Here is a 12853-nt window from a genome sequence, read left to right on the forward strand (position 1 = left end):
CGCCAAGGACGAGGGTGGTCACAGGAGGAGAAGCCTGCGTTTTCTTTCTCTTGGCATTTCACCGCCCACTGTAGAGAATGAACTATTGATGAAGTTACAAAAGTGTGCCCTGGGAAACGCTAGCAAGAAGCAGTGTTTTACGGGTAGTGGCTGAACTGTGGTCAAGGACAAATGATCAAGCCCTCCTGGCTGCCGCCACTCCCACCATTGGGGCATCTTAACCCCTACCTATTCTTCACCACTAGGGACAAAGCTCAGGGGTGCTCGGGTGGGAGGGCGGGGGAGGGAAGGGGACTGGTGTGTCCTACCCCCTTTCTCGACAATTCAGTGCTGTCGTCATCCTGCTACAGATTAAGGATCAGATATTTGAAACCCGTCCATGGGTTCCCCAAAGTTCAGCTCGCAGCCCTTGAGGAAGGCAGTGGGCTCTTTGCAAGTCAGTGTCCTGCCTCTGAGCTCCTATAAAAGCTGTTTCCTGGGGCGCAGCGAGCGGGGCTGTCTGGAGGGACTGCGCAAAGAGCCGGGTAGACGCTGGGGGGCTCTGCGCTCCTGCCCCCCGGGGTAGACTCTCCCGCGTTCAGGATGGCGCTGCGTGCTCCCCTGAGCTGGCTGAGAGGCGGGCTGAGAGATTTGGGGCACAATCACACATTCCCCCTCAAGGTCCTGGGCAGACTAGCGGCAAACGTGCGCCCTCTGCCTGTTGCCTCTGAGATGCTGGCGAGGGGACCGCGCGGCGCGCGGCGCCCTCCTCCCTACCTGAGCGCTACCTGGGCATTCGTCCGGCTGCAGGAGAGAGGAGCAGTCGGGGCTTGATCTAGGCCAGAGGCTGTGATGGGGAGAGTAAAGATGGTGGCCCCGCCTACCAAGCCACCCTCCCAGCCGACTTTGGTATCTCCCGGACTTTTCAATTTGATGTCCAGAGGTGGCTGGTACGACCTCCTTTACTTTCGCGTTCACTCTCCCACAAGATGAAGAATGGTGGAGGTTTGGGTCCTAGGTCCCACAAAGAAGGGATCCTGCTACGTTGGGAGTGTCTTGATCTCTCCCAGGTGGATTGGGACACACTATCGGCCCTGTTCTGTTTTCATATATACATATGTATATATGCACGCATATATGCACGTATCTGTATCATACACACATGTAAATATGTCGCCTATATAGACACACATATATGTATCTATGCCTATACATATGTGTATATATAGATATATATGTATGTATATATAACAGTCTTTAGTAGCACTGATGCCACCTGCTAGGCCCCTCGGATTGCTAAGGGGGTTCTCCATAAACTTCCCCCCTGTACACAGACCAACGCACTTTCTCCCAAAGTTCCGAATTCCACAGGCATAATTGCATTGATTCGTGGTATTTTGTTTGTTTGTTTTTCCTTTGCTCCCACTTTGGTTATGAAGTTGAAACAGAGAGGAGTTTTAAAATGGGGAAATGGACGCAGGCCAGGAGGTGAATGTTACTCATATTTCTGTGAGTGTGATAGTGCTTTTGAGTCCATAAGAGTCCCAGTCTGAATGTGTCCCAGGTGCCTGGCCTTGAGAAGCTAATTGCGAGTGTCCACTGGTTTGCAAGACTTTTCAATCACATTGTCATTCGATCTTTCCTGGAAACACCTCATTATCAAAGCAGATATATCATCTTGATGCAACCAAGTAAACAGATCACAATAGAGGCTATAACTGAGCCAGAGTCCTTCTTGTTTTTGTTTATTGGATGCCCATTTCATTCGTTTTCTCCTCTACACAAATGCTTGTGAGTTAGAGAAGTATCTTGTCATTCAAAAAAACACACTAGTTTGTGAGCCTCAATTTCAGTTAAGTACAGATCAGACCTGGGACTTTGCAAAATTAACTTAGATATACCAAGAATATTAGCTTGATAAGTTGAAGCAGAATAAAGAGGTTATATGCATATGGCATGGTCATCTGACCAAGTGGGAGAAAAGAAAGAAAGAAAGAAAGGAAGGAAGGAAGGGAGGGAGGGAGGGAGGGACATAGGGAGGGAGAAAGGAAGGAAGGAAGGAAGAAAAAAGAAGGAAAAGAAAGAAAGAAGGAAGGAAAGGAAAGAAAAAGGAAGAAGGAAGGAAAGAAGGAAAGAAAGGTAAATTAAAGAAGGGATAGTAACTGTAACCCCTCTGTACAATATCATTAGCATAAAAATATAAAAAAAGGAAATTTTGATGTACAGAGAAGAGTAGAAATATCTGTGTGTTTTTTTTTAATCTTCACATTCTGCATTGCTGTTTCTAGTCTAGGACAATATTGCCAGAAAATCCAGACAGAGATGGGGAGGAAATTATCAATATAAGCAGAGTGTTATTATTTAGGGTTTTATGTAATACAAAGGACGTGAGTTAACTATTAGAATGGTCACAGAGGTCAATAAGAAGGAGAACAGAACGTGATCCAAAATGTATGTGGGGTTCCTCTAGAAATTTTCCTTTCTTTAACGGATACTTTTTTTTTTACAATGTATAAGATGTAAAAGATATTTTAGTGATTCATCATCCCTTTCTTAAAAATATTTGTAGTCTTAAGTACTGAGAAAAGGTAGCTAAAACAGGATTTTGAAAGGTAGCAAATTAAGTTGGGGGCAATCATATTCTTCATGTGAATATTTCAGCACATATGTTTTGCATTAATTGCTGCAATAAATTCTGTTAACCTGGCAAAGAGCAAAAATAGCATATTGATGACATCAGGCTTTCAAATCAGAAAGCTGCTTTTTAAGTATCTTTCTTTCTTCACATAATGTTATTTTTCTTTCTGTGTTAGCTGCTATGTTCCCCCAAAAGTTATCTAGCCACTCAATGGCACATTTTCCATGAGCAAAAGTGCAAAACTTGGGGTTGGGAAGGTGAGTTAGTGGTAGAGCGCTTGCCTTGCATGCATGAGGCCCTGGGTTCAATTCCTCAGCAACACATAAGCAGAAAAAGTCAGAAGTTGTGCTGTGTCTCAAGTGGTAGAGTGCTAGTCTTGAGCTAAAGAGCTGAGGGACAGTGCCCAGACCCAGAGTTCAGGCCCCATGACCAGCAAAAAAAAAAAAAAAAAAAAAAAAGTAAAAAACTTTTCAGCAGACTCTTTGCCCTTTCCTTCTGGGGAATGTGTGACTGTCAGTAACTTCTTCCCTCTGCTGTTTGGTTTTTTCTTTTAGTTCAAATGTAATTGTGTGTAACTCTGCAAATCAAGGAGATAAAAGAAAAATGGGCAACAACAAAAGAAAAAAATAGAATCAACTTTTAAAAAACAAACCGCAAGAAAGAATATTGTGTAAATTCTAAAGTAGTATTTTAATTACTATTAAAGAGTACATAAGAACAAACCCTATATAAAATAGCAGGACCCAGAAAAGTTGCCTTTTAAAATGTTGTTTTAAATGAGTCATTTTACGTGTCTAGCATTTGCACATAATTTGCAAACAACATTAAAATTAAGAAAATAATAATAAAATTTCCAATCTGAGTTATCTTTTGTTTTAAAACAAAAATCTTGATTGATTCCATGACAGAACCCAAAAGAGACCGGAATGAAAGGAGAAAGTTGGGTCACTTTGCAAACTGAAAGTTGAATTTAGTGCTTTACCATTGCTTCATCTTCAGTTTTCCATATACTCATGTTGAAGCGCTAAAATTATCTTTAAATAAAAAGTTATGAATGTTTGATGAGTCAATTCTACTAGTTAAGTGACAGTAAAACTCCTCCTGCCTCATTCAAATACAAGGCCATCATTTTTTACAATTTCTCCCCCAGTGAAAAAGTTGGCTGATTTCCAATCTACATGGAAGTGTTCACATTCTCTCTCTGTCTCAGAATGACTAGAGGAAATAGAGAGCATCTTGATAGTACATAACCTATTTATTGCCTGATTTCCTGTTTTTCAATGAAGATTTATCAATTAATATGTTATCAATAACAAATTCAGCCATGTTGCTGAATTGGGATCCAACAAATTCAGGACATAACCTTCCAAGGGGTGCATTTTTTTTTAATTGCAAAAGAGGAAGAGGAAGTTATGCTAGGAAGCTACTTCACTATATCTTCCATGTGGATTACCTAATTATTCCTGTGGATAAGCAAAACATGTCGTTCTAAGGAAAAGTCAATTTGCAGCAAAGTGAGTGTGTATGTGAATGTGTGTATGTGAATATATGTGTGTGTGTGTGTGTGTGTGTGTGTGTGTGTGCACTACAAAACTGAGTTATTTCCACAGTGGGACCAAACTTTATGGATGAGTGTCCTCCTTTTGGACTTCAGATGGTATAAAGTTCTATTTTTTTTTCCCCACAGTGAAACATCAGTCAGATAAAAATTTAATCACTTGTTAATTTTCAACATTTTAATCTTGTTTGGTTTTCTCACTCACCTTCTAATTTTCTGTAGTAATTGTGACTTTTTTTCTCCTCAGATATGCCAAAAATGCATATGGTAGATTTTGCATTTTAATAGACCGTCATTAAAAAAATAAATAGAAAAAAAAGTAATGCTGTCCTTTCATTAAATATGCAAATCCCTTCAAATCTATGGCCAAACAGCAAGTATTTTGAAGTGGCAGAATGGAAAAGAATAGTACTTTTCTCTTGGTTTGCTTTTTCTGTTTCAACATAGATTAGTTAAGACTCATTTACATTAGATAAGTTAAAAAGATAAGTTAAAAGGTTTATTTTTTTTAAAGGTATTTTCATCATTTCTGGTATTAGATTACAGTTCTTTTATTGTCTTTGTCCTGAAAAAGATTTTCATTTTTTAATATATTCTTATTGTAAAGATTCTGTATAGAGGGATTACAGTTACATGAACAAGGTAATGAGTCCATTTCCTATGAAGCATTGTTAGCCCCTTCTTTGTTTTCCTCCTACCATCCCTTTTCTCCCCAACTCCTCCCCCATCCCCACTGCAAAGTTGTAAAGACACTATGTTAAAAACAAACTTGGTAAGTGAAAAAGATTTTTCAAGTGTAGTTTTTATATTTTATTTGACTCAATTGGTTTGTTTAATCTAATGCCCACAATTACCATTTCCCGGTATTTTCAAGTGCAATTATTTTTCTTAAATATTTCTACATTGTAGAGGAAAATATTTCTTACCTTTGAAAATGATGTTCAGAATCTCTGTAAATATTTTATATAGGAAAACTTTGAAACTTAGTAAAAAGTTTGGAAAGATATGAACGTTAAATTTCCTTTCCATTGGTGATCCTCTGAATCTGTTTTGCCAGTGCTTTTTTAAGACACTAATCCTAATAGCAAAATATTTTCATATGCTAAATTTAAAGTCACATGCTTAAAAACCATTAAGAGGAGACACAAATGTGTTATGATGTAATTACATATAATCATGTCTATTTTACATAGTAACTCATCTTTGGTATTATATATTTATAATTTATGTTTGCTTATTTACCAAATATATACCATTGAGGGTTAGTTACTTAGAAATGGAAGTATTAATGCAAGATAGATTTTATATCCTGGAGATATTAATTTTGGTGAGAGAGATGAACCGAAAAATGGACACATATATAAAAATTGTGCTATAATATATGTATGAAACAATGAAGAATATTAGCAGTAAGGAGTTCAAGTATAAAACAGAACAAAGAAGATTTTTTTTTTTAGACAAGTTAATGACAATACAGTAAGTTCATAAAACAAGAGGTGAGACTTTAAATGATTTGCATCCTTTCCTTTGGTAGAAATTAGTACAACACAGATTTTTTATGACATGTTTCTGTAAGTAATATATATGAATGTACAATAACTATATCCAAAGATATTTTTGAGATATTTGAATATTATGATATAGTCTTAAAAAGCGTAGGTCTGAGGTAATGTAAATTGTGTTAGTACACATCTGCACATGCATGTGCTTGTGAATGTACTGGAAAGACATATGACTAACCAAAACAACCATCCCCAAATAGAAGCTTCTGCAGCACTTCTTCATCATATAATTTACACTATAACACACACACATATACACATACACACACAAACAAAACATGTCTGTTTGGTCTCTACCTTTTCTTTTACTAATAAATTAAAGTTTTTTTGAGCATCTCTAGTGCTGCACTTGGTACTTAATATTGACATCATAATCTGAAAAATCCATAAAAACTTACTATAATATTTGATCACTTATTTTACTCTGCAATCATATATACACATATGGATATCAGTCAAATATTTCTTGTCAAGTGGATTAAATGAGAGATGGAATTTTAAACAATGCTTTATCCTGATTGTAGTTTTCAAGAAGTCTAAGCCAATATTCTTATGCAATATATTTCTTTTGAAATAAAACATGTAATATATATGTATATATATATGTATTTTTGGAACATAAAAATGTCCAGAGAATATTTTTAAAGTGAAATTTAACTTATTTTTATCACTACTCATTTCATTTCTTATATTCTTTTTTTTTTTTTTTTTGAGTCCAGTCGTGGGTCCTGGGCCTGGGCGCGGTCCCTCAGTTCTTCAGCTCAAGGCTAGCGCTCTACCACTTGAGCTACAGTGCCACTTCCGGCTTTATTCTTTTTGCTTATGTGGTGCTGAGGAATCGAACCCAGGGCCTCATTCATGCAAGGCAAGCGCTCTACCACTGAGCCACCTTCCCAGCCCCTATATTCAAATTTTTGAACCTTATGTCCAAAGATTATCTCAGAATACTTTTATATGTAAAAGTACTCTGCTAAACTTGTTCTGACTTCCAGTACAATGGTACTCCAGTTCTACAGCTATCAGACACCCTGAATATATAGAAATCTTCTTTTTAATAGCAGAAGGTTGATCAAGATTTTGTAATAATTTGATTGAAAGTGTACGAACCTAGTTGATTTTACAGGACAAAAGCTAAGAGTATATGATAAAGTTTGAACTCCTATATTCTTTAATGATTCTTTATATTGTCTCATTGGAAATTTAGTTTTTACTTTTATAAAAATCATTCAGAATTAGAAATACACGAGTTGTTCTTTTCTAGAACACTCTAAAATATGTGCTGCAAATAGGTTATTAGATTATTGTAAATATTGTATTTCAGAACATTTTGGGAAATAAAAATATTATATGAAATATACACCTGAAATGTACATATGAAATACAAATGAACAGTACACCTATTTAGATATAGGTGTACATGTATTTCATGGCAATGCGTAGGGCCTAAATTAAATTTGAGGTTTTTTTTTTTTTTGGGTCCGGTTGTAGGGCCTGAACTCTGGGCCTGGGTGCTGTCCCTCAGCTCTTCAGCTCAAGGCTAGTGCTCTACCACTTGAGCCACAGCGCCACTTCCGGCTTTTTTCTTTTTGCTTATGTGGTGCTGAGGAATCGAACCCAGGGCCTCATGCATGCAAGGCAAGCACTCTACCACTGAGCCACCTTCCCAGCCCCTAAATTTGAGTTTTTTAAGATGCTTAAAATCAATGACAGAAGACTAACCTCATCCACTATTGTGAAAGAATTAATTAGTTATTAGAGAACACTCTTTTTGAGCATTTTCAGAGCTTTCTCTTCCATGGTAGAATCAGTACAGTTGTTAGATTTCTCTGTTTAACAAAGAAGAAACTTTTCAAAACTTAAGACTACAATTTTCATTTGTCAGGTGGCCAAGTTTTAAGTGGAACATGGTCTGTGTTATTCCCTTGAATCACACTCGTCATGAAAACACAGGCATCTGACTGTGAGACTTTGTGTCTTTGATTCCAAGGAGTTCTTTCCCTGCTGTTGAAGATTAAGATGAGGCAGCTTATTGCAATTTCTTCTATAATTAACTTCCGCATAGAAGTAAATCCACAGTTATTACCTAGGAGTAAAAGCTAATTAGAATAAATTGATAGCATGCTATCTTGTCCAGAAATTCTCTTCTGGGACACAAATTATCCCTTGAGATAGCATATGACAAAGGGGGAAACAAATGAAGCAGTAATGTTCACTAGATACTGTGTTGAGAATGAACTATACATTTGTCCATTAAAGGATAGGTGGGGGAAACTGGGAGAGAGCAAGGGAAGCGGTGACATTGTTTCTAACATATTTATAACTGTTCTATATTTTTTTCTCAGTGGCATATACCAACATTTACAGAAAAAAATGGAAAAACTAAACTTTACTTAGCTCTTCGCAGAGAATAACTCCCAATTTCTTAATTCTATGTTGTGTGTGAGCAGAAAATAATCACACCAAGAGCAAAATGTACTTCTTCCTCTATGATTAACTGCTATTGGTAATGCTTAAATATCATTTAGAGATACATTACATGGTCCTTCTGCTCTCTGTAACTTAGAATAAAACTACTCTGTTTATCAGAGTGATGAAAATGATAAAGATAAGCCTGTGAGAAATGTGGCCTGTGCTTACAGTGATGACTTGAATAGAAAAAACAAAAACATTTACTCTTTAGTAAAGCAAGCTGTAATGAAAGGATGGACTAGTTTTCAGTTGTAGTGATTTTAAAAACCCCTTGTCACTGAAAGTGTTATAGGAAATCACATCAGTTATTGTAAAAATCTAGACTTCTTTCCAAATTGATGTCTACTATTCACTTTGAATTGGTTATCTGATAATTATATGTAACTCAATAATTTCACAAAAGTAAACTATAGCATTTTCACAAAGAAGAATATTAATGCGATCTTAGATAATAGAGAAAACCTTCTGCTTTGTAAAAATTTCAGGATAAGTTTTCACAATACCTTTAACACTTCATGTGTGCAGTCCTTAATGTGTCTAATTGTGGATGTTGGTTTAATGTTCAATCTTTCTAAGTGGCAAATATGAATGACCATTATAGTCACACTTTTCATTTGTTTTTGAAAATTCTTGAGGTGTTTATGATTTTCTCAGAGTCAGGACTCAAGAAATGTATTCCTTTTAATTTTCACTAATAAACATGTTTTGCTTCAGAGTTTCAATAAAGTAATTCCTTAGACTGGTGTGAAGTGTAGTGGTAAAGCAATTGCATAGTATACAGGAAGTCCTGGGTTCAATTGCCAGCATTACACAAAACAAAATAAAACCAGAGTTATTTCAGAAAAACCTGGTGGATTCTTACTACTAATAACAGAAGAAGATGGTGAATATTCTAAATGTACACAATACTTTATGACATTGACAATGAAAATGAGTTTATTTTGGTTTCTTTGTTGCTTCAAAAAATGTGAAGCACTTTACCACTACCTGCAGCTCATGAAGGCACTTTGGAAAGAACTTGTTCATTGTGATGGAGGATAGGGAAAGAAAGAGGACTGTGACTCTTAGGCATCTTAAGTCCAGAATCCATTGCAGTGGGAACTGTGACAGTGGAAATCAATGGAGCATAACCTAGGAGATGATTATGGCTCCATATGTTATGAAAAAGGAAAGCCTTAGTCACTAAGGTTCTTGTTTATATCTGTGGGGGGTGGGTTATGACATGTCATTACAATCTGAGATTTACTCAGTGTTCTGAGAGAAATACAGGCTTACTTTCAAATTCCACTCACTTTATCCTCTTCTTTCTCAATTATGCTATATTCAGACTGCAACAGAAAATATCTTAGGACTTTTCAAATTTATCTTCTGGGAAGTCCTAACTCAACAACCACTCACTCTGAAGGGCTTGGAATTCTAAAACTGTGTTATTCTCATTTGGCTACAAATAAAAAGCACTTTATAAACACAAACTAAAAAGCATTTTAATACCAGACATTCCTCTTAACTAGGTCATGTGTTGATGGGTGATTATAAATACAATTCAGAAACCAACAGGAAATTGTTGTTACATGTACTGATTTTATAAGAACACTGGGTCTACAAGGATAGTTATTAACTCATAGTGGCTTAAATGCTTAAAATATTTATATTATTTGATCATCTCAGTAGTATTGTGAGATAATAATGATAGATAAAGCTAAATGTTTGATAGAAACAGAATTGGAACCATTGTATCATCTTTACTCATGCTAAATAAAATTCACCAAAATTTCACTTAGGAGGAAGTGCAATAAATTTAACCCAGAATTACTTTAATTGCCCATGTGTTATAATTCTTTCTGGTTTAGCTGTTGTTCTTTGAATAGAAACTGCATGCAGATGTGAATAGACCATCACATCATTATCATCAGAGAAAACAAGTATATTTAGTTCTTTAGTTTACATATTTCTTTTCAATGACTATTTACTAAGTACAGACAATGTAATAATGATATCTTTTTTGCCTTGAACACTTTTTCCACTGGTTATGAATATTGAAATTAACAGTCATTTATCTTAGCATGTAAGATGGCACATTCATCATTCAGTACATATTCAATTATTACATACACACAATGCTACCTTGACCCACTTAAACACCTAAGGACATTTCCGATAGGGTCTAATGATTAATGAAAGCTGTCAATGCAAATTTCACTATGCAAATTTTTTGTGAAACTCAGAGTAATCAACTGATGAATGTGATATAATCAGCAACTGGACTAAGTATAGTTTTACCACAATGCATATCAGTGACATGTTTTAATTTAAATGTTAGGGAGCATTCTTATGTTTTCCAAATTCTCTTAGTTAAAATTAATATGAAATATAATCTATAATGTTGATTAATAGGTAAAGGTTTTTATTATCACTTTAGAGATTATAATTGCATTATAATTAAACTCACTTTAATTTCTAAAGTGATATCCTGGGAAATTATTCAGTTATGGAAATTATATTATGTAATCTATGCATTGGTTATCTTCTCTTATCTAAAGATAATTACTTCTCACTGGAATTAATTTACTCAGAATTTGAAAGTTTTATTTATAAAGAAATTCTATGGTAATAAGTTTTTATATTTTCTTCATTTGCAAAACAGTGAATTCAGTTTTTGGAGCTGAATTTTTAAAATTGTAATCATCAGTGCCTTTTTTACAGTCATTCAGTTCATTTACCTTCTAACAATCTAAATATTTTCCTTTTAAAGTTTGGTCATGTTTGAAAATTTAAGATTTTACTATTCATAGGCTGCATTACATATTTTTCATAATATTTTGTGTGATTAATTATTTCTTTATAAATATCTCATTGAGATGCTTATAGAAAGGGTGATGATATCATAGATTGGGAAACAGGGAGAAATGTTGTTTACTTGTGGATTGTGCTTCATTAGTTTATGTGTGAAACTCCTGAAAATGAATCTTTCTTACTGCATTTATTGGGCACCTGAGCCAATTTATGTCTGTATACATCTTATATTGGTCAATCATGGACTCATTTTCTCACTGAGAAGATAGATGAGAAAAATCTCTAATCACTATTATTTAAACAGATCAGCTCAACAATCAAAGTGATTTGTGAAGGCAGTGATCATGGTCAGGTTACTAGCCATGTCTATTTACAAAGTGCTAGACCATAAAAACAAATCCTCAGACTATTGAAAAAGAACAACAAAAATGATCTTTTTTCTGTTAATTATATTTGCAACATCCTTTCATTTTAATTCATAATCCATAAGATTGTAGTTCTTTGCTGAAAAATTATTTACCCTTGTCATTAAAAATATATTAATGTTACACATGCATGCCATATTTTCTTTTTTGTTTATAAATACCGATAGGGAATTGGATATTTAAAAATAACTAGAACATAGTTGTAAAAAAATCATTAAAACTTTAACCTTAAGACAAGGCTTTCCACATTTGGTCATGTAAAACATTATTTTCCTTTGCTTTTCCTCAAACATTTTTAGACATGTTATTTATTGCATATAAGTAAGGGGAAAAAAAAAACAAAGGAGGTGGTAACCATGCTTGATAGAAATGGACTCATTACCTTGCTCATATAACTGTAACCCCTCTGTACAGTATTTTTATAATAATATATAATAAAAATACATTGCAAAGCAATATTTTTAATTTAACCAGTAACTATGAAGATGACATATACAAACAGAAATGCTGATTTAATTATGTAAACATATTGAAAACCTTACTCAACTATGTAAATTTATCAGGTTGTCTTCAGGTATTTTGCCATGTTAGCATTACTACTTTCCTTGCTTTCATCTTCCTTGTGTTTTTTGTTTCTTTGTTTTTAAAGACATAGTTATCCTGTCAGGATGCATCAGTATTGGACTAGTAACTTACTTTTATAAACAAATAAATAAAAAATTCCTCTACAACCCTCCCTTTCGCTTGTTTGTTTTTGTAAAACTCTTCCTATACTTTTCATACACATTGACCACAAAGATTAAATGACATGTTGATGTACCAATGGTATTTTCAATAACAGACTCCATTAACAGAAAATAGTAGAAGTAATTCATAGTCTAACTGTGCTTATGTATTTGTGTTTTCTTTTAGTCAATCTACTAGATTCAAAAACAATACAAGGGGAGCTGGGCTGGATCTCTTATCCACCTCATGGGGTGAGTTTATCAAACTATTTCAAGTATTGTGATTCTTTCATACTACTCTTTTAAAGAACAGAAAGATGCTTTGCTGTATTCTTTGAAGGAAAGAAATTATGTTTATATTTATAATGATTTTAGTTATGGGATTAGTAGAGCTTAATATTTATGTCCCATTAAACTACTGGAAATTTCAAAGTGATTCTCTCCTAAATTTATCAATTGCTAGAATGGAATAATAACATAGTTAATTATTATTGGTAAAATATTATTACCATATAATCATTTTCAAGTATAATCATCTACTGTTTCTTGTGCTGTGATCAGAATAACTGAATTGATAAGGCATTGTAAATTTTATGTTATATAAAATTTTTGTATTTGGTAATGCTAGTGTCCAAACTCATGGCCTTAAAATCAACCATAATGACTGTTTTACTTAAAGCATACATATATTTAATCAACAATAT

At 34.5% G+C, this 12853-nt stretch overlaps 1 protein-coding gene across 2 annotated transcripts in view; it reads left to right on the top strand.

Annotated features, from left to right (window-relative positions):
• Epha3 (EPH receptor A3) overlaps nucleotides 1-12853 on the top strand; it is a 316446-nt gene that overhangs the window by 6408 nt on the left and 297185 nt on the right. For both annotated transcript variants that reach the window (XM_042676814.1, XM_042676816.1), the window contains exon 2: nucleotides 12337-12401. In XM_042676814.1, coding sequence (XP_042532748.1) covers nucleotides 12337-12401 — 65 coding nt within the window. The remainder of the gene's footprint in view (nucleotides 1-12336; nucleotides 12402-12853) is intronic.

The sequence above is a fragment of the Dipodomys spectabilis genome, unplaced genomic scaffold (assembly GCF_019054845.1).
Source record: "Dipodomys spectabilis isolate Male_0828 unplaced genomic scaffold, ASM1905484v1 ptg000032l, whole genome shotgun sequence".
NCBI classification, from domain to species: domain Eukaryota; kingdom Metazoa; phylum Chordata; class Mammalia; order Rodentia; family Heteromyidae; genus Dipodomys; species Dipodomys spectabilis.